This window comes from Ochotona princeps, chromosome 2 (assembly GCF_030435755.1).
Source record: "Ochotona princeps isolate mOchPri1 chromosome 2, mOchPri1.hap1, whole genome shotgun sequence".
In the NCBI taxonomy this organism is placed as follows: Eukaryota; Metazoa; Chordata; class Mammalia; order Lagomorpha; family Ochotonidae; genus Ochotona; species Ochotona princeps.
In genome coordinates this window covers 62,616,502-62,639,319 of record NC_080833.1, presented here as the reverse complement: position 1 = coordinate 62,639,319, position 22,818 = coordinate 62,616,502, and the positions used below count along the sequence as shown (strand labels likewise).

The window sequence follows — 22,818 nt, the reverse complement described above, 5'->3', positions numbered from 1 at the left end:
TTAACTACTACTGATTTTGACATTACACAGGGCGCTAAGTTAGTCTTGGTAGCATAGATGGTAATTTCTCATATCAGTGTGATTCTGGGAGTCTATTAATTACCTTTAATATAAATTGAAATCTATCTGAAATGATTAGCTTGTTATTGTCACGATTGATAGCCTATTTTTTATTTCTACAACCTAAATTGAAGCTATGAGAATTCAAAATTAAACTGATTTTTTTTTAAAGTTGCTATCTATATATTTATTGAGTGCCAGTTGTGGATATAGCAAACACTAAGCCAGTTACAGGAATAGGGCCATTCAAGATCTAATCCTACTCTAATAGAGCTACTATTGTTTAAGTCAGAGGATTGTCAGGTGTATTAGCTTCCTATTGCAGCAAATTACCAGAAACCAATGGCTTAAACTTATCACTTTAAATTTATCAATGTACCAGTAAGGGAAATTCCCTTCTAGAAGCTTAGGGAAGAGTCCTTTTGCTTATGTTTCCAGTTTCAAGAATATTCTGCATTCTTTGATTCATGAATCTTCTCTGCTTTCTATTGTCACATTTCATTCTTTCCCTTTCAAGGACTCTTGTGATTCACATAATCTTGCAACAATTGCTCCATACTTTGGGCTTTAATTTAATCATACTTGATTTCACCATATAAAGAAACAAAGTAGATGGGAAAGTCATATTAAGCAGAAGGGATGGACTATGAAAAACGCTTGATCTTGGACATGAACAATAAGCAGTACAGAACCGCAGGACTATCAGCATTGAAGAAGGTGCTGATATAAAACTGGGTTGATGGAATGTGCCAGATGGGAAGTCATGTTTGTTCAGTTTAGAATTGGGAACATCATTTTATAGGAAATGATAAAGAACATGATTCATTTTCCTTGTGAGGTTTAAGAATTCTTAGATGTTGAAGATGATGATGAGGCAGTCAGAGTGGAGATTTATTTTAGCAGAGATAATAGGTGGGTAAAGAACCTAGGGGTTCATCCCTGACAGAGTAGGGAAGCACTTGTAGTTAGGCTTCGTACTGCTCAGGAAGTGGAAAGAATCCCTTCTTAAACTAATTTTATGGGAAGACCTTATGAACATACTGAGTACCACTTGGACCCCGATAAAATGGGTGGGCAATAAGCAGTTTACAATATATTCTTTTACCAAATTTCAGTGTGTAATGAGAGTGGTTTTGTCTGGCAATAAACATGCTACTAGCCTTTAGATTTGTCTATTTGCACCCAGTTTCAGTGTGCTTGGGGTTAACTATTCTTACCTCAGTGGCCAAGTGGGTCCTAACAATTCTTTGCTGAGTCTTTGACAAAAGGGAAACCCTTTCCTAAGATGAAATGGCAGGCCCTCTTTTTCAGATATACCATGAATATGCATGGAAGATAGAGTAAACCAAATATTTAATTATGCACAATTTTCACAAGCTATTGCTAAATATTAAAGTAAATCTTGATTTTTTGAATTCTTGTTGGAAAATTGTCTGATAGGTCTCTTAAGTTCTTAAACACTTGCTTGTTTTTATCCTTACTTCCCTTCTGTTCTTTGAAATACATGAGGTTTTATCAGAGAACACTGCTGAAGGAATAAAATTAAATGCTTTGTATTGTGTTGATAGCTAATCAGTGTTAGTTTTGTTGTCATTTTCTTTGAGAAACAGATTGCTCTTTAAGAAAAGACTTTTTAATCACGACTGGCTGCTTTATCATGCATTTTATTTTAGTTGAGTCATGTGAAATTTGCAACCAAGAATTAAATTAATTACCTGGACTATTTTCCTTAATCCTTTTGAATCATGTCTAGTTTTTTAAAAAAAAGTTGGCACAGTGTGAATGCAATACAACCCAATAACTACAATAACAAATGTGTAGCTGTCTCTAAGAAATGTTTTTTTTTTCAGTGAATCTATCCTCAAACGGTAATTTTCATGATCAGAAATTCAAATGAACCTAAGATGCGTACAAATTCTTATCTAATTTTAGGGTTTTATTCTTGTTCTTTGAGAAATATGAATTGTGTCCAACCAGCTAAGCCATGTGACACTGTGAGGCATTGTGTTTCTTTCCCTTTAGCTGGCCTTTCAGTCTATTTTTCTCCGGAGATGCAATTAGAGCACAAAGTGCCTCATAATAGCACCACCCTGTTTTGATTTGCAGGAAATAAAAAATTTGCATGACAAAACATATTCTGCCAGCACAGGGCCAGCAGGGTGAATTCATCACTTTCCAGCTGTCATTACTATATGAAACCAGTGAGATCTTATCATTTGACTGTGGCTTTAGTATATTTTCAAGAGAAATAAAAGGCAGGCAGGATTTACAGAGTGTCAGTTTTCAGGCAGACTCAAAAATGGTATTTCATTTACACTGCAATATGCTTTTTCACTTGGTAAAGTACAAATCACACCAAGGTTGAAAGCCAGCCTCAATACTCTTTTTTTTATAAAGATTTGTTTATTTTTATTAGAAAGGCAGATTTACAGAGAGAAGGTCTTCTGTTTGCTGGTTCATGCCCCAAGAGGCCGCAACAGCCAGAGCTAAGCCGAGCTGATCCAAAGCCAGGAGCCAGGAATTCTTCCAGGTCTCCCAGGCAGGTGCATTGTCCCAAGGCATTGAGCCATCCTCTACTACCTTCCCAGGCCACAAGCAAGGAGCTGGATGTACAGTGGAGTAGCCGGGTCATGAACTGGCACCTACATGGGGTCTTGGTTCGTGCCAAGATGAAGATTCAGTCACTAGGACACCATGCTGGGCCTACCACCCTGGATAAGTTTAAGCTACTTTTACTTTTATTTAATAATCAAATAATTGGACCCAGCATGTTAGTCTAGTGGCTAAAGTCCTTGCCTTGCACGCACCAGGATCCCATATAGGTGCCTGTTCTAATCCTGGCAGCCCCACTTCCCATCCAGCTTCCTGCCTGTGCTGTGGAAAATCAGTCAAGGACGGCCCAGAGCCTTGGGACCCTGCACCCGCATGGGAGACATGGAGAAGCTCCTGTCTCTTGGCTTCAGATCGGATTGGCCTAACTCCGGCCATTGCACCCTCTTGGAGAGTGAATAATTATATGGAAGATCTTCCTCTCTGTATATCCTCCGCAGTGCATCTGATTTTCTAGTAAAAATAAATAATAAATCTTTAAACAATCAAATAATTATAAGATCGATATAGATTGTTAACTCTTTTCATTCTGTCTTCTCTTCACTCATGTATGTAATGTAGGGCATGACTTTAAGATCACAAAGACTTTCTAATTCATTCTTTTGTGCCTCAACCTTTATCATCAGTAAGGTTGGAATAATAATAATCCATATATCACAGAATTTGGGGGACAGTAAATGACATGAATATTACATTTTGGTGCCTACTCTGCTGCAGTTTCAATGAAGTATAATTAACATTGTACACCATGTAAAACTCTGCAGAATGGCAGACTTAGGTATAAAGCACTTACAGCATGTATTTCATAATCACTTGCAGGGTGGAATTTGTGAACATCTTTTTTTCTTGAAATCTTGGACTTTATTGAATGTTACATCTCTGAATTTCTTCCTACAACTTTATTTGCCTTTTATTCCTGATTGTAGTGCATCCTAAAGATCATATACATCATGGAAACAGCCCCTCTTCTCTTCTTTTACTCAATTTGGAATCTTATATAGAGCCAGAATTAAGGACTGTGTATGAATTGGGATAGAAGTTGCGATATTCTGAATACATTCAGGTTTACTGATGGTCCCTAAATCTGCCGTGACATCAGAAACATTTGGTGAGAAATTAAAAAATACACATCTTCACACCCAACCCAGATATTTGTGGTGGTTTATGAGTGTGGGTGGAGTAGAAAGGTGGTAGTAGGAAGGACTTTAAAATTGTACTTCAGAAAATTTTTTGAGATATTTTAGCTGTTCAGATAGGTTTAAAAACAGAAATATAAAACCAAAGAATAATGAAAATTTTACTATTCGAAATCAGAAGGGAAGATCCAAGTTAAAAAAAAAAAAAAAACACCAACAGAAAGGTCAGAGTGTGGGCATACAGTAGAGCCAAAGCCCCAAGGGAGCTGACAGTTTGCTTATGACGCCAAGCCTCAGAGCCTCCTCTGAATGACCGCACACTGTTGAAATGATGTCTCAAGTTTTTCTGCTCTTCAGATTTGAAATTTTGTAATTCCATTCTTTCTCTGAAAATAACTTACTGTCCATTCTAGTTCTAAATTGCTGAGATACAGAATTAGATAAGTCCAGCTTGGGTCCAATGTTCAAACTGGATCCAGTTGGCCATGGCCAAAGATTAGGTATAGTAGAAAAACATGACTGCTTGAGACCCACCTGTGTGAACTGGGGACAGGAGCATCAGGTCCCTTGACACTCCTAATGTTACCTGTTGCTTAGTAACAAGTAAATGAGCAGCCAAAATATAGAGAAGCTAACCATGTGTCAGAGATTGTGGCAATAAAGTACACACAATCTATCTCAAACAGGAGGTATTTTATAAACTTTCCCCCTGGAAGTGGCATTGCAGGTCATGACCTGTGGAATCAATTTGGCCTCCAACATGTGAGTGGAGCATGAATCCCATGGGCATCATTTAGTAACTGTGTAACTATAGACATATCCCTTAGCTTCCTTGTGCCCTGCTTTTTATGGCAGTAAAGTAAAACTAATTAATAGAAATTTCTAATCTACCTACATATTATGGGCCTTATGGCAAACTGAACAAAATAGTACACATAAAACCTTGATTTGATTAGATTTTTCTACTATCATTGAAATGAATTCATAATTATTCTCCTTTACATTATTGTTGTAATGCAAACTATATACTGTTGCTAGATTATTCTTCATTAAATATTGTTTCTACCAAGTAATACTTTGTTCAAAATCCTTCTATAGCTGGTTCCCTGTGGTCTATGACCTACAAAGTAAGCCTCATGGTTTTGCGAGTATAATCCATGTACCTGGTCAGGATAATTCTTTCAAAAGGCTCTTTGTTCAACCTGTATGGCATCATTCATCTACCTAAGTCTAAACTCAACCTGTCTGCTTAAAAATGCTCTGGCTTTAGGACCTTTTCCTTAGAGATCTCAGATGAATATGGCCTCCTCTTCTCCAGGACTCTCAGAATGCTATCTTTGTATCTCTCTTATGATATGTTTCCTATATTATATTCATTTTTGCACTTTTATTTCTTTCCCTGTCAGTCAAAGATAGAATGTGCTTCACAAAATCTCATATTCCTAGGGTGTTCCTTTCCATGAAGAACACATGAGAGGTGATTGGCTACAATAGAATTCTAGTTTCATCTCCACCTGGAATGATTTTTCTTTTCCCCTTTGTTTTGTTACAAACTTTGACAAAAAAAAATCTCATTTCTGGAATGAAGCACTCTACATTGCCCTAGGCTGGGGAAAACTTACTTTTCAGGACTTTGCAACTCTTAAGTCTCATGTTAGATGTCTTAGTCCATTTCTGCTATTATCTCAAAATACCTTAAGCTGGGTCATTTACTTACCATGTTCTACAGCCTGAGAAGTCCAAGGTCAAGACACTGACAGATATGCTACCTCATGGAAACTGCTCTTTGCTTTCAAGCAAGTCACCTTCCTCTCCTCATAATGAAAGAAGACAAAAAGGGAAGAATATTGAATCATCGCATCCCAGTGGCATGGAAGGGCTTGTAGCTTTCTGGAACCTCTGTTTTGAGGGTATTCATGCCATTCACAAGGCCCAAACTTTCTTGACTTGACTGTAAGATCCTACCACTTAATATGATCACCTGAATGATTAAGTTTCAACATGACTTTTAGAAGCTCATAAATATTCACCCCAAGCAATGTTTTTGTCTTATTTTACATACGCATTGTTCAGTGTTGTAACACAGAGCCAAATAGAATTTTTTTCAAGAGATAGTTATTCACTAAATCAATATATCAGTCTTGTTTGGCAATTGTTAAATCTCTGAGGCAGAGGTTTTATATTTTTATTATTCACTTAGCTCTCAGCATATAGTAAGTACTTCATGAAACTATACTGATTGGCTTTTGGCTTTTTTTTTTTTTTTTTGTCCTTCTTTTACTGTTGATCTATGTTAAGCCTGTAACTATATTTAGGAGGCCTTTTGGTTCTCTGGTACAGGTCCCCACTAATTGCAGGCAGGATTAGGTTGCTGAAACATACAGCTACTTTCCAGCTGCTTTAAAAATTCAGAACTTGAGCCTGGTGCAATAGCCTAGAGGCTAAAGTCCTCACCTGGCATGTGCCAGGATCCCATATAGGTGCAGGTTCATATCTGGCTGCTCCACTTCCAATTCGGCTCCCTGCTTGTAGCCTGGGAAAGTAGTAGAGGACAGCCCAATGCCTTGGGACCCTATGGGAGTCTCAGAAGAAGCTCCTGGCTTCTGGCTTTGGATCAGCTCGGCTCTAGCTGTTGCACACACTTGGGGAGTGAACCAGTGAAATGCTTTATGATGACAACAACCTATATCCAAGGGCTTAGTTTGAATACCAACTCTCTTTCCAATTTCAGCTTCCTGCTAATGCACATCCTGGAAAGAAGCAAGTAATGTTTTAATAAGTTTAGTACCTGCCATTCACATGGGAGACCTTGAATGAGTTTCAACCCAGTCCAATCCCAGCTGTTGCATGCATTTGAGAAGCGACCAGTAGATGAGAGATTATCTCTCTCTCCCTCTTTGTCTCCCTTCTATCTCTGTCTATGTCACTCAAAAAAAGGGGGGTTCCTGAATGCAGTGAGCTACCAGTAATTTGACTGGAGGGAGGAACTTGACAATAATGACAACATTAATAACTACAAAAGATGAGGGTTAATATGAAAGTTAATATCTCACAATCATGATGCAAGCAATGGATGAAGAACGCATTTTCCTAAAATGGCATGTTTACCAATAGATTTAAAAAAGCAATTAAAATGACATTCACATAGTATAATAATAATATGGTAGAAACCCACAGTGATTAATGTTTGAATTTCTCAAAGAAAAACTTAATATACTGATTATCAAGAGTAGAGGGAGAGCTAGGAAAAATGTGTATCTCACATTTTTCTTTGTACCTCAAAGTCCAAGAAGCGCCAGGAAATTGAAGATGGCAGAACAGTTATAATAACCTGAATGCAAACCGATAATGTAGAATGGGAGAATATGTTCACAAGACGCATGAAATGTGATTCTTAGCTTCTTCCCAGTCTTGTTTCTAGGGGGAGAAAGGAAAAATAATTCACAGCAGTCACCAGGGCATACCTGATGTTTAACTGAACCCCCAAATTAATTCAGTCTTGCAGTGAACAGGGGACTAGCAAAGATGTTGAATTTTTAAAATTAATACTTTATATTTGTGTAACATTTCATTAGCTTACATGCTTAAAAAGTTTTTTGTTTCACATGCAGGTGAGCCAAGGCCATATGACCCGGGTTTCAAGGGACCTATTGCAGAAAGGTAACTAATACTCTCTTAGAAATGTGTATTTTTAATGAACACAGGGAATTATTTTGAGGATTGGTGTAACATTTTCTGGCCAATGAAGAATTTTTCCTAAGATGAGAGGAAATGACTTATTTATGCCTGAATATCATTTTAATTTACTCAAGCAAACTGTAGAGTATAAATATTTCTATGAACTGCAAACATTCTCTTCTATTTAGCAAATGAATTAGTTTAAGTTATTAGATTGACAGTTTGAGTTTCTAAAATGGTGAAGCCAAAAATAAAGTTTACATGAAATTTAACCACTTTGCGGAGAAGCAAGTGTATTCAAGTATTTTTTCATGCTTCTGTTTCCTCTGTGACTAATCATGCAAATGCAGAGTTGCTATGCCAACATCATGCAGGCCAGGTATTTGTGCCACCCAGCTTCTAAAAGCAGAGCACTTTCTTGGAGACAATCATTCACCTGTGTATCATGTATCCTTTAGGCTACTTTAAAATGCTCCAAGGAAATAGATACTCGTATCTGTGGTGCTCATCTCTCCTGAAAGTTGTATTGCATGTTGAATTTAGGCAATCATTCATAGTGCTCTTATTATTATTATTATTATTTGCCATCTAAATCCAGGATTCCTGCTAATCAAAAAGGGAGTTGTGGGGTAGAATGGCTAAATAGGAAGTGCACATTGTGCTGTTGGTAGCTGTTTTCCGCTTAGCTTTGATTCTGATTTCTGGCAGTTACTTGTCATAATACACTGTGATGTGAAATAGTGATCAGCATGTTCGTTGGCACTTGCCAGCCATCAGTAGGCACATTAGCATTCACTGTTATGGACCTATGATTTTCCAGCTTTCCAGAGATGCATACTCAATTTATTTTAATTCTGTAAAAGCCAAGCGATTTGTTTTAGCTATCTCACTCAAAGCTGTACTTAGAAAAAAAAATAGATGCCTTTTAAAGACTTAGTCTAAAATCTCTCTTTCTTTCCATGGTAACACTATGGATATATTTTGTTGTCTAGTGTACAGCCTCATTCAATGTGATGGTTACTTTTACCTTAATTGCATTCATTTTACTAGGACTACTTTTTTTTTAAACTGTAGAATATAGCCTATTGGCCTCAGAGGTGTTTGATATAATCCAAGTTCAAACAGTTTTGATAAATACAATGAAAGAGCTGCCACATCTGGACAAGGCAAATCTAGATTACAGGTGTGCTGTTTCTAGCCATCGAGAAGAATGTGGAGTTAAGCCAGACTATTTCAGGAATAGGGATGAGTACGAGTGCTCCCTGCCTTCATTTGTTTAGAATTTAATAATGGAGCTAGGTAGACCAGTTGAAATCAAACTGTGCTAGTCATTGTGAAGAAAGAAATATAGTTTTACCTATAGAATTTTGTGATGCACCACGAAGACCTTCAAAGATAAAATGGCCCTTCTGAGGGAAGACCTCCCTACACTTTAGTCCAAGAGCAGATGAAAGCTCTATAAAACCACAGGAACATAACTTCAGGAAGACACAGTGGGCTCATGTGTATCATGCAGCAGTTTCTACACTTCCTGGGAGAAGAATTGGGGTGCTGAAGGAGACAGTGAGAAGGCGCCAGCTCCTCCTCTTGCCCCTAGCAGCTAAGCCAACTTCTGCTCACACTGATGTTGCTCTCTAAGAAACCCACAGTCAGACCCTGGTGGCACTCTCTGCTTGTCAGTCAACTGTGTTTTGCTCATTTCTCTCAGTGCATGAAGGCAGTGTTCTGTGTGTAGTCACTTCCCGCTGTGACCCTTTGAGATGAGGTGCAAGAATGATGGTAACACTGAGGCAGAGGTCATTCAATGTTATACAATTGCATTTTTTTCTTGCCTTACAAAAGAAATTAAGAATTCATGATTCAAATTGATAGCTTTCACAGTACTGCAATTAATTGTTAGTATAGAAAGTAGAACAACTTTGAAATTTAATAAGATACATTTATTTTTACCTGAAACATTGGAAGGGTGTGAAACTCCTTATCCTGAAAGGGTCTAGGGAGAGAACAGAGTCATTATTAGTGTATTGGTTGTACAGGCGACTCAGTGGTAGGAAGGAGCTGTACCAAATGATCTCAAAGTTCTTTCCAATGCTGAGATCCAACCAATCTATGAGTCAGCTCAATGTCCAATGCAGAAGGGAGAAGTCAGCTTCTGGCCTCAATAGTAAGCACAGAACGCACCATATTGATGCTCATCAGTAACGGTAAGTTCTAAAGTGCTGCTAAGTCAGTGTCTCAAACTGTTGTACGACACAATGTCATCTCTTACTTGTATTTTGTTCCCAAATGTGCTTCTTGCTGAAATAATTGGTGTGCTTCTCATTGCTGTAAAGATGGCTTAACTGTCTGAAGGCAGAGTCCATTATTTCAGAAAAATATAAGAAAGTTATAGGGAAAGACACACAAAGTTCAAGAAGTGAACATAGGTTCTATGTTGTAAAAATGCCTGAGAGATTAAAAATGATTTTGATTTGTAAAGGTGATTAAACTAAAAGCCGGTATCTATAATACTTCCTCTGAACGTTTTTTTAATCTCAAGCTACAGAAAGGAATGAAGGGCAATAAAAATAAATAATTACCCTAAAAGTCTGTTCTTCAGAATGTGAATGTGAATTGAAGATGTGCTTGAAACCTGGCATTTATATTACTCATTTAGAATGAAGTGAATGGCCTAATACAATCAATTATTTATCAGAGTGATTCCACAGCAAGATGGAGAATAACACACATCTTTAATATTCATAGCCACTCTGTTTTACTACTCAATATAGGAGATTATCCCTTTTTCCTCTTTTCTTGAATCTCATTGCCTGCGAATTATTCCTGATGAGAATAATCTAAAAACATCATGAGTAGCTTTAAATTAAGGCCTTTTAAAAAGCTGTGTCATTAACTGTGTATTTACTATGTGTCTGGCACTGTGCTAGGTGCTAAGAATACAAAAATGGGACCTGGCACAGTAGCCTAATGGCTGAAGTCCTCACCTTGCATGTGCTGGGATCCCATATGGGCACCAGTTCATGCCCTGGCTATTCTACTTCCCATTTAACTCCCTGCTTGTAGCCTGGGAAGGGAGTTGAGTTTGGCCCAAAGCCTTGGGATGCTGTACCAGCATGCAAGACTTGAAGGAGGTTCCTCGCTCTTGGCTTGTGATCTGCTCAGCATCAGCCGTTGTAGTCACTTGGAGTGAAATCAACAGATGAAAGATCTTTTTCTTTCTCTCTGTAAATCTGCCTTTCCAATAAAAATAAATAAAACTTTAAAAAATACAAAAATGAACAAAACAAAATCCCTGCACAATGGAAATTACAGTCTGGTAGGAGTGGCAGAAAATAAAGGAGTTAAAGTACTCAGTGCACATAGCAAGAGCTCTGTCTGATGTGAGTGGGAATAGGAAGTGGTGAGCCTTGAAAAATCGTAAAGCAGAAGTGACGCTTGATGATGTTGCAAGAGGAGCCCACAGCATGGACCACAGTGCAGAGGACTGGGAATACTTGTCCAGCAGCAGTTTGGAATGAGCAGATTTCTGAATGTGGTTGGCTGTGGGTGGTGGGAGACATGAGGACCCCACATGATGCCAAAGAGGTGAGAAAGGGCAAAGTCTCACGGATCCTGTACCATGTCAGAGTGTTTCATATTTTACAAACATGAGGCGACACTGAAGAAATTTAAGTAAGAAAGTGACAAAATTCGGATTTGAATTTTAGAAACTTATTTAGCAAATATGGTGACAATACTACTTGGAACAAAATCCTATAACTAACACCTTGCTAGCCATCAGGGGCTGAAACTAGCTGGGTGTGGTCTGAAGCTTCTAAATAAGTCCTTGTTCTGTTTTTGCTGGGGCAGGAAAGTGCCACATTCCAGTCAAAGGCCTCAATGTGGTGTTCATACTACATAGAGCAAGAGACTGCAACAGATATGCTGAAAAGGGTAAATCATGTGACAAGGAATGTGGTGCTCTGATGGCAGCTTCCTTCTAAACTTGTGTATTTATTTATTTTAACCTTATTTTTATGGCAGAGATGGAGAAGGAATGAAAGAGAAGAGAGAGATCCTCTATCTTCTGGTTTACTCCCCAAATGCCTACAATAGCCAAAGTTGTGGCTGTCCCACAGGAACCTACCTAAAACTACATCCAGATATTTCATATGGGTGTCAGGAACTCAAGAACTTGAGCTATCCTATGCTGCCCCCTCTATTGCATTAGTGGGAAACAATCAGAAGTGGAGTAGTTGGGACTTGAACCAGGGAGTCTGATAATGCGAAGCAAGTAATCCAAGTAGTAACTTAAACATTGTGCCAAATACATACCATTTGACGAGTCACAACATGCCAAAGCTAGGATCCCAGAGCTCTAATTATGTCTTTGATGTGAGTTGCAGTTACCCCAATATAGATGAGTAATATTTATCTGCTACCTCTCAGAATACCCATTAGTAGGAAGCTGCATCAGAACTGGATGAGCCAAGACAACCCAGACACTCTGGTTTAGAACGTGAGTGTCTCAAATCCCTAATTAAGTGCTGATCCAAATGCCCACCCCCCCTGAGATGATAATTCTTGAAGGATAATGAAGCACCTGGAAGAGTTTTGCTTCTTATATGAAAGGGCAAGGAATAAGGCAGAGAGAGCCAGATGTGTGTAGGAAGTTTCTTTTTGAAGCATGCTGAAATACTACAAACTTACAGTAGTAGTAGGAGGAAGGGTAAGGTTGGAAGATAAAGTTACATAGGTTGTAGAAGTCAGAGAACAGTATATCCTAAGATCAGGAGCTTGAGTTTTATTCTAACTGGCATGAAATGAATGGCCAGCCTTTGAAAGTTGAATGGTTAGAGTTGTTTCAGTATTATCTAATTGACTATTTCTTCTTTCTCCCCTCATATTCTTTTATAGAAACCATCTCCCATTACTCTGTTCAAACTGATCTGGAGAAGGGCACTATTGACTTCTGTCTGCCAACTTTAGCAGGCAACGTCTTTTGTCTTACTCAGACTTGTAGCAATGTGTCACACAAGTAACCACCATTCTGGAGGCTTCCTCAATTGCATATTTATCTGAAGCCTCTTTCATTTCACGAGTCTCTCCATTCCAGTGTCCTTTCCTGACTCCTTGCCCCCTGATTTCTAATCAAATATTCCAGGGACACCAAACTTGGGCCTAACCTTCCACTCTTGCCTTTCTGCAGTCCACTGCCATCTGCTCATGAGCCCTTCATGACAAACCAGTTTCCCATTTACTCCTCAACCCTGATTTAATTGTATTTTCTTAGAATATATCTCATGATTGACAACTACTTTCTTATTTCTCTGCTTGATAGTTAACAACTTATTTAGAATAACAGGACTATGAGAATGCAGAACCGTGTCTGTTTTATTCACCAGTGTATCCTTTGCACTTAGAAAAGTCCTATTTGTAGAACAATTAAATGAACACACAGCTTCAAAACTGAGGCTAGAATGAAGAGGAAATAAATTAATTACAATGAAGGCAAGTCACCTGTTAGAAGACTTTATCAATGAAAAACTATTAAACCTGTCCCAAGGCAATAACCCTGTAACAGAAGCAGCAAAAATTGGGCAGGATTTAGGGGTGATTTTGGGCTGTAAAAGAAAATTGAGCATAACTGTCTAACAACTAGATGCATTATGACTGAATTCTTCAAGCTAGAAAACATATGAAAAATTGCTAGGATAGGTACAAGGAGAAGAGAAATTCATTAATGTGAGTTTTGAAATGCTAATTTGGGGCTGGCATTGTGATGTAGAGGTTGAAGCCACCAGCTACAACCGCAGTATCCCGTATTGTTGCTACTTCAGGTACTGGCTTCTCTGGTTCATATTCAACTTCTGCTTATGTAGTCTGGAAAAATAGTAGCGAATGGCCCAAGTGCTTGATCCCCTTGTATCTAAGTTGGAGATCTGGAAGAAGCTCCTGGCTCTTGGCTTCAGCATAGCTGAGCCCTCACTGTTACGGCCATCTAGGGGAGCGAACCAGTGCATAGAAGACCTCTCTGTTTATACTTTTCTGGCTGTCTATAATTGTTTCAAACAAATACAGATAAATCTTTTTTACAAAAGGAATGTTGCGTCGGGGACCTGTGATTGGTGAGAGGCTGGGTGGGACCGCTGCCTTTGTTTCTTCCCTGAGCCCAGATACAGGGAAAAAAAGTGATGATATTAGTGTGGAAACAATGATATTACCCACTTTCCTGTAGCCCTTGACCCTTTGTATCCTAATCAACTAAGTAAGATTATTAAAAAAAATGAATGTTGACTTTGAGGTGCTTATGGCACATCCAGAGAGAGCTGGCTAGTAGAAACAACTGTAAGTACACTACTTTGAAATACTTATATTTCAAAACTTATTGACATCACTATTTTAGCTGAAGTATCCAAAAGGTGAAATTTTTTAAAAAAATTTAAGTTTGATAGAAAAATATCTAACTTACATCTTTTGAGAAATAGTTTCCCATTATCCTTAGGGTTAACAATGAATGTTTCACCTTGGTACTTCCAAGATAATCTGTGTATTTATAATACCTTGTCAAAATTTCATGTTTCTTTGTCTAAATCCACAAACTATCAGCTCTCTTAATTAGAGCTGCCACATAGTAGACCTGTGTGTAACTCTTTTGATTACCAGCCTCAATTCAAATTTCACCCATGATTTCCCATAGCCTAAGAATTAATTCCAAATACTTTAATGTGGTATTAAATCACTATACAATTTTGCCACAACATATCTGTCTAAACTGATCTCTCTCTCTCTGGAGTCTCTGAACCCGTGAAAGTACTCACTCTTGAGCCAAACCAGTAGTTCACATTTCTGCAGGGTTTGAAAATTGATATTGTCAGTATCCTACAGTGATTCCAACTCAGGGATGATAACTGACACTAACCAAGCTCACAAGAGACTGATGTATAAAATAGGAATGCCAGCGCAATCATTTACATTGAGAAATTTAATTGCTGAGCAGACCTGATGTTCATGTTGGCCTGACCAGCACACTGTTCCCTTTAGGCAAACTACATGAAAAACCTAATTATCAAAAGGTTGTTTGATGAGCTTGCAGTCTGAGCAAGGAGAATTGCATGAGTAGAATGTCTAATGGTATCAGCCTTTGGAAGAAGCCTGTGGTCAACAGAACAGAGCCTCACACCAATTTGACTTCATGCTGTAATTTGGAGTGCTTGGGCAGGCAGAACTTTTTGATCATCATAGTACTTCTGTTCATATATATTATAAATTCAATAAGTTTATATTCAAGGCTTTCTGGACTTGGAGGATCCACACCAGGTACAATTTCATAGTCCCTGTGGATAATTCATAAAAACTAATTGAATTGGAAAATAGTCTGGGTATATCCTGTGAGCCTACTTGTTTAAGCACCTCATAGGAAGAACTCTGGCACTACCTGTCTATTAGCTAAGCATCTTCTTTAGGACTTGGACTAATATATCACACTAATGGTATCTGATAATATATGCATATGTGGATAACATCTTATTCAAAACCTTTAAATAAAGACTTCAGAGTTCTGCAATTCAAACCTGTAAGTGAGGCTTCATGCATAATGATCATTTTGTCTCAAATACGCTTGTCCTATAACCATTATTCAGTTTCTTTTGAAGCTCATCCTCTGTTAGCCATGAATTCTGTGTCCACTTTGTCCTGCTAATTCTCTCTTTCCTTCCTTTGTCCCTTAGAACATTACTTAAGTAAGATACGTAATGGTATTTTTATCATAACATGTATACAAATTGATAGTCATATGAAGCTAAATTGTTCTGTTCTCAAGAAATGATCCTAGACAACATTCATGAAGACATTATGCATGAATCTGAAATAGTTATTTGAGATGTTGAGAACAAAGTTGGGAATCATCTGCATATGGATAATGTTTACATTCAAACCATCTGGATAGGCTCACATGGAAAGTCGTAGAAGAGATCCAAGGACACAACTGTGGATTCCATGGCAAGTAGGGGTGGAACAAACAGGAGATGCAAGGAACAGCCACTAAATTTGAGGAAAACATAGAAAAGTAAAACAACAAAAGAAAAGTTATTTGTTCATTTTAAACTGTCTAACTGCATTGACTGTTTTGAGAGGTCAAGAGAAACAAAAACTGAGAAGTGGTCAGATAATTTAGCAGCATAGCAGTCATTCATGTCTTCACTTACAACAATCTTGGTGATACAGTGGGCACTGACATCTGGCTGGGAGAGTCAAAGAGGTTGTAGTAGCTTAGAGACACGAGTTGAAGTACAGCATGTATAATAGCTTTGCCTAGCTAGATCAGAAAGTAAAGGCTTGATATCATCTGTAGGTGAAAAATGGAAGTTTGACTGAGTATATTTTAAAATATTGTCAAGATTTTATTTTAGCTTTTAGGGAGAAGAAAAAGGACAAATTTAAGAGTATGTGTTACTTTATTCCTTTATTCATAATTCTAACCTATTGTTCAGTGTAGGTCATATAGAATTGAATAAGACATTGACTTTTCTCCAATAAATTTGAAATGTAAAGCATTAACTTTAAATATAAAACTGGATACATTGCTAAAGAGAGATACTAACATGATTATGGGGAAGAGCAGGAAAGAGTAAAATGAATGATTATTCCTGATGAGGACTAAGGAATATTTCTGGGAACTATGCTTTGAGAAGGACTCTGAAGGAGAAAGATTTTATAGGTAAGAGAATGAAAAGCATCAGACTCATGGACACATGTTATCTGTCTTATAGATTGAGTTTTCAGGAAAATGATGCTGAGATGGAGTTTTTGAGATGCAGAGATTTGATTAAGGGTCTGATCACATAAAAAGAAGGGGTAGGAAGCAGAATTGCACAGAGGAAGGTATACTGCTCTGCAGGCTCAACAAAACCTCAGCCCTCGTAACAGAAATTTCCAGCAAGTTCTGGCCTTCTGAGGGGTCTGGGATGACTTTGAAATGGGCAAGCCTTTTGAAGCCCTCCCTGGAAGAGGAGGCTGGGCAGGGCACTTCAGTGTGGATCCAAGTGTGTGAAAGCATGGCCTGTTCCACTCTACTCCAGAGGGGCTGTAATAAAGGCTAGGATGTGGCAAATCTGGAAAATTAAGATAACAGATCCATTGGGAATTGGGATAGGCTTTAAAAGGCACAATGAGGGTGTGAGACTTTTTCCTCTGGGTATTTGTTAGGCAATGAAGTAGGGCTAGAAGATCAATGAATACTCTACTTTTAGGAGATAACTCTAGCTAAAAAACCAAAAGTTTCACAAAACACAGCTGATTAATTAGTTGAGGAAAGTGGGGGTGGAGGTGGACAAACATCCACATGGTATACTCATTTTCCTTTGGACCCATTATTTTTGTATTACAAAATATTTTTTAAAGACTTACTTATTTTTTATTTGAAAGATAGAGAAAAGATCTTCCATGCTCTGGTTCACTCTTGAAATGGTCACATTTTGAGGTGGTCCAAGCATGACAGCCAAGAGCTTCTCCTGGGTCTCTCATGTGGGTGCAGAGTCCAAAGGACTTGGGCCATGCTCCATTGCCTTCTGAGGCCATAAACAGAGAGTTGGATCTGAAGTTAAGCAGCCGGGATATGAACCAGTGCCCACATGGAATGCCAGCACTAATAGGCAGAGGGGTCACCCACTACACACATGTGCTGGCCCCCGATGAAGACACTTGACCTTAAAATGTAAAGCACCTGCACTACATCCCCAGGTTTTTCAGTGAGGTTAGTGTTGTCTTTATTAGCATGTTTATGTCACAAGAATACACTGCCATATACTCTTTGTATATTGCTGTCCCCAAGCTCTTTTGCTATTGGAAGAGTATGTTTTTGTTGCCTCCAACACATCTTATTTACTAAAGTATGCATTCTCCCGGCAAGAGAATGAGCAAATAAACTACTTTTTTATTCTATCTAAAATTTAAAAACAAGTTATATCCAAACAGAGAAGGAGAGGAGTGGGTAAGCTCAGTTGGGGAGCAGGCTGGAGTGGAAGGCAGCAGGTGGCTTCCCAGGGTTTCGGTTCTGAGGCCTGGCACTGTGAGTGTGAATGTGCTGCAGCCTGTGAAATGAGACTAGGAGCAATCCTAGCAGCTTCATCCCAGCATGCTTATTTCTAAGTCGTTCAGAGACTAGCAGTGTGGAGCAAGGTTCCCAAGTTTAAATAGAAGTGCAAGGAACTCAATAATGGAGAGTTTTGGGAGCAGGAGGCAAGGTCTGGGAGAATTTTCTTCACTGACAGAGATGCTGCTTTATCTGCTTTTCTTGATTTGATGACTGCACAAGGTTTTGATGCTGAAATTATTTTCCTGTTAGAGCTGTGAGGAAAGAATAGTGAAGAAATATGTTAAATTTTGTGGAGTTGTTGGTATGTAACTTGAATCTTTTCCAACATGTGTATTGGTTTTTAAGATGCATTTTACTACGTTGGTAAATGAGGAATTACTAGTACATGCCGTGGTCAATGAGGTGTTACTTGGGATGCTTCTGGAGTGTGTAATGATACATCACACAAATGTAAATACAACCCATCACTTGATGTGCATTTGCCCTAATGCCAAACAGAGTGTCTAGGGGAAAAGGATTTTCATTGCTAGTCTTACGTAAATGGGTTAAGTGAGGACACACCTCATACCTACATACTACTGAAGTGTAGTCTTAAAAATAGACTGAAACTTCCCAATAAATACTGTATTTTCATTTTTCACTTCAGTTACTTTTTGAAAATTTACCCAAGATACTATCATGTTTTGTGATTTATAAGCTTAGAAATAACTTTCAATTCTTGGACTTTTGCATTCCAATCACTGTGAATTTGTTTCAAACTGGAAGTTTTCTTCTGATTATGTGGTAGATGTCTTCAGAAACAATCCTATCATTGTTGGTCAAGATGTCTGTGAGAATTGTTTGTGTTTTAGTAATTTTTGTTAACTTCATGGAATGCTTTTATCAGATACACTAAAAAATAGAGCTTAGCATTAGCACCGAAAATCGAAGTGAAATTGGTGTCATTTCTTCAAAAGTAAAAGTACAGAAATTCACACAAGATTTATATGTATCTAATGTCCTCATGTTTCCTTCCTGAAAACACTGTATGGTGTGCTATGTATGAACACTGTATAGGTCTCCCCTCTTATAGAAGCGACACTGCTCACTGCAGTAAGTGGAGAGGCATGATTCCTTCATGGTTGTGAATTTGATGTTGCATGTTTTTTTCAGAGTTGAGAAATAAAGTTACACAACCACAAAAGCCATCTTCTATGTATGCATTGACCACAATTTAATTTTTTCCCATTAAGAAAAGAAAGAAATGAAATCCCTTCACTTCCTCCCAGGAAAAAAGATTGTTTTCTATTCAACTGACATTATGTTAATCACAAACTCCCTAACTCTATTATCCACACAAAATGTGAGTGCTTAGTTTACTCTCTGATACAGCACTCACAGTTTCCCCAAGCTAGATTAGTACGCATGTTGGTGTGTGGTTTATTGATTCTGATTTGTTTTGGGTTCATAAACCATAAATGACTTTCCTGAACTTAACTACCATCTATATCACCCAAAAGAGAGTGTTAATACTAACACACACACACACACACACACACACACACACACACACTTTCAAAAGTCATTCAGCACTTAATTCTAGTTGTGCTTTTAAGAGCAATAGGACTTCTAATTCTTTTAGACAGAGCATGGGTGTTTATGGTAAGATTTAATCCAGGGAAAAGCTTGTGAAATGAATATTAAATGATGGGTAACATGTAGACTTTGCAAGAAAAGGCCAAAGTATTCCAAGTGGTGAAAAACCTAAAAAGAAGAATGTCAAGGTGTCTATATTCAGCCTGTGGAGTACTGCCCTGAATATAGTATTTTTATTAGTTTTCATATCATTACTGTGGGAGCTGGGCCCAATTATTGATAAAATGATTTAACTCAGCTGTGCTTCTTTCAAAACAAGCCCAGGTCTTTCATTGGATCACTCAGACTCAATAATTACCTTGATAGACATATTCATAGTCTTAGCATCTTTAAGGAGGAACATAGTATTTTCTGGCAACATCCCTGATTGACTTTTATTGCCTGAAGGTGCCCAAATATGAACAAACCTTTGCTCACCATGTTGTGGGCTGAGTCTTTAATGTTAGTTCCTCTAAAATTGTAAACCAATAGGACATTTGCTGGATGATTTTTAAGCCCCTAAGAATGTTCAGGGTAAAACTTAGTTGCATATGTTCATAAAAACAAAACAAAAGAAAAAAACTTTTTGCTTTAAGGAATCTTAAATTTGGTAATTTAATTTGGTAATAAGTGGGAGTAAACAATTCAAACATACAAAGAGATCATACAGTCTGTGGTCTCTCAGAATTCTTCCTCTGGATGTGTGTGTGTGTGTGTGTGTGTGTGTGTGTGTGTGTGTATTTCCCTTTCTTTGTATAAATAAGACACAAATAGCACTTTCTTACACCTAACCATGTATCTAGGAAATCAGTCAATGAAAACATAGAATAACCACTAGAGTTGGAAGAGAGGTGATGAAAAAAGGCCTCAGACTTTAAAAAAAAAATGTATTGTTATCCATACAACTGAAAGAAATGGTGTCTGCAATCCACTTCTCTGTCTTCTATTCATTTGTTGAGGTCTAATTCGTAGGTCTGTCTCTTAGCCCCATTTGTTTTCTGAAAGAACCAGTTGCTATCTTGGCCATTGCTGTATGCATGATTTATGAATGCAGCATTCTCTGTTTGTAACTCTGAAAATACTAACGTTGAGGAATTTTTCTGCTGGCTTTTTATTTATTTTTGTCCCCAGGCAGTTGATGAGTTTGTTTCTTCCTTTTTCTTTCTTTCTTTCTTTCTTTCTTTCTTTCTTTCTTTCTTTCTTTCTTTCTTTCTTTCTTTCTTTCTTTCTTTCTTTCTTTTTCTTTACCTTTTAAATTTAAACTTAACAGTTTATACTATTCAAGCAAGATTTTACAGAATTTCATGCACTTTAGGGTAATCAAAACAGTTTTATTACTCTAATAAGCCATACATTAACACTTGAAGAGTAGAAAAGTCTTAGGCAGGTGAGCAGGGAAATCCCCAATAATTTAGTAAGTGAGGAATAACTGAACTCTACATCCTACCTAGTGAGGTCTAGGAAAAGCCAAGTTGGGAGACTGAACAGTAAGGTACAGGCTGAACAATTATAGGCCAACTGACTTCTTTCTGTCCAAAACTTTCTATATTAGTCTATCAAGCTAATTTTGGGGCTTCTGAGTGATCCTGATGATCTGTGCAAGAGAGGATGGGGAGCCAAAGCTGCAATTAAGTAAGGACCAGAGAAAGCTACTCTCCTGAATCCAGAAGGAAGTTTACAATTTTTTTTCTTTCTGAGAACCACCTGGGGCTCCTGGCTGTTGTTCCGATGTCACCAGACAATCCCGTGTGGGAAATCTTTAGGAAATGACTGACCTCAGAGTTCTTGGCCTACAAGGGCACTCAAATTCCCTGTGATCTCCTTGGCAGAGTTGACGAGTTTCTTAAAGCTTTTATTTCTCTCTGAATCCTCATTCACCAACACAACATCTGATATATATTAGACATTCAGTAAATATTTGCTTGATTAAGAAAAAAAGCAAAAGAAGACTGTTAATCTTTATTTTAGGTTATGCCTCCTTGCTGTTCTCTAAGATTTTACCTGAAATATGAATCTCTTCGATGACATTTTTAAGAACCATTAATTAGAAAAAAGTTGTAAAGGAAAAATAAGACAAACAAATCTGGAAATATTTATACATTGTACCTTTTTATAAAATTTCATGAGAAAAAATGCTAATATTCATTTTATAGCAAAAGGTGCTGAACAGAAACTAACATGACCAAAATAAATCTGCAGCCGTTAGCTTGGACCATGTGTCCATTACCATGTTACTACATATATACTTTCTCTTTTAATTTTTTTGATTTGAAAAGCAGATTTACACAGAAAAGGAGAGATAAAAAGAAGGATCTTGGATCTGCTGGTTCACTCCCCAAGTGACCACAGTGGCTGGAGCTGAGCTGATCCAAAGCCAGGAGTCAGGTGCTTCTTTAACATCTTCCATGCAGGTGCAGGGTCCCAGGACTTTGGACCAACCTCCACTGCTTTTGCAGGTCATAAGAAGGGAACTGGATGGGAAGTGGAGCAGCAAGGACAAAATAGATGCCCAAATGGGATGCTGGCACTGGCAGGGGGAGGACTGACCAATTGAGTCATCGAGCCATTCCCTGTACATATGTTTTTTGAACCTACCTCATGGTGCATGCATACATTTGTGTAATACTTACAAAGATGCTTCATGCCATTATTTTGAAAATTTTCGTGTTTGGCTTAGTCAAGCAAAGACTGCTTTAGCAGCATCATGAATTTTCTTGCCATGATGTAAAAATACAGTGCTGTATTTTCATTTGTGTGTGTGTGTGTGTTCTACTCATGTGTATCATCCTCCTTTGTTTGAAGTATTTGGTAGAATTAAGTGTGAATGCAAATGGCTGAAAGATTTATTTTCTATTTGTTCATACTATGGAGTTTGTGGCTCTGATTTAACCATCATTATCCAGAGCATGAGCAGTTTTCTCCACTTTTCTTTAAGGATCATTTAAGACTCATCCTTAAACTACCTCATTATGTCTTTCAAAAATATAGTTCTCATATAACAACTAATCAAGAAATTCAAAGTGTTTGAAATATGCTGGAAAAAAACAGATGTTTGCTATTTAAAGTACTGCAGATGAGAGTTATTTCTTTTTCTAGTCAAAAGATGCTCATATCCATTAAATAAATGCATTGTCTTTGGATATGCATCCTTTTGCGTCACTGTAGTGGGAAATCTTCAATGTTAGAGTTAGAAATGAAAATGTTCTGCTAATATTTTGCCATGCTATTCATTTTGCATAGCAAGGAAGCTTGGATTAAGAAAACATCAGTCAATTTCACTAATGTGCAAAATGGACAATGGAAATGGTAGTTGTAAGTTGCTTTGAAGTACTTGCATGCTGGATTAATTCAGTAGCAATTCCTGGAACTGAAAATAAGCTGAGCTGATTATTCAGAAAGACTAAACTTTACAGGTAAACGTATGAGTTAACATGTTGAGGCACCTGACTTTTGCAGCCACACCCTGAAGTAATTGAGAACAAGCTATTTAATTCCTACCATGCATGTTTCTCCCCCCAGTTCCTTGTTGGCTGAGGACTGTAGGGTTACCACCTTCCTGGCATTTACTTCAGTTATTTTGGTCATTGATATCCTATTCAACAAAGAACTCTCAGGTGCTTGTTTAACCTGGCTGCTATGCTAGCT

General features: G+C 37.8%; 1 protein-coding gene across 9 annotated transcripts in view; it reads left to right on the top strand.

Annotated features, from left to right (window-relative positions):
• The window catches only part of SLC44A5 (solute carrier family 44 member 5), a 369,267-nt gene that overhangs the window by 256,735 nt on the left and 89,714 nt on the right, over nt 1-22,818 (top strand). For all 9 annotated transcript variants that reach the window (XM_058658158.1, XM_058658145.1, XM_058658136.1 and 6 more), the window contains one exon: nt 7,418-7,466. In XM_058658158.1, the coding sequence (XP_058514141.1) occupies nt 7,418-7,466 (49 nt within the window). The remainder of the gene's footprint in view (nt 1-7,417; nt 7,467-22,818) is intronic.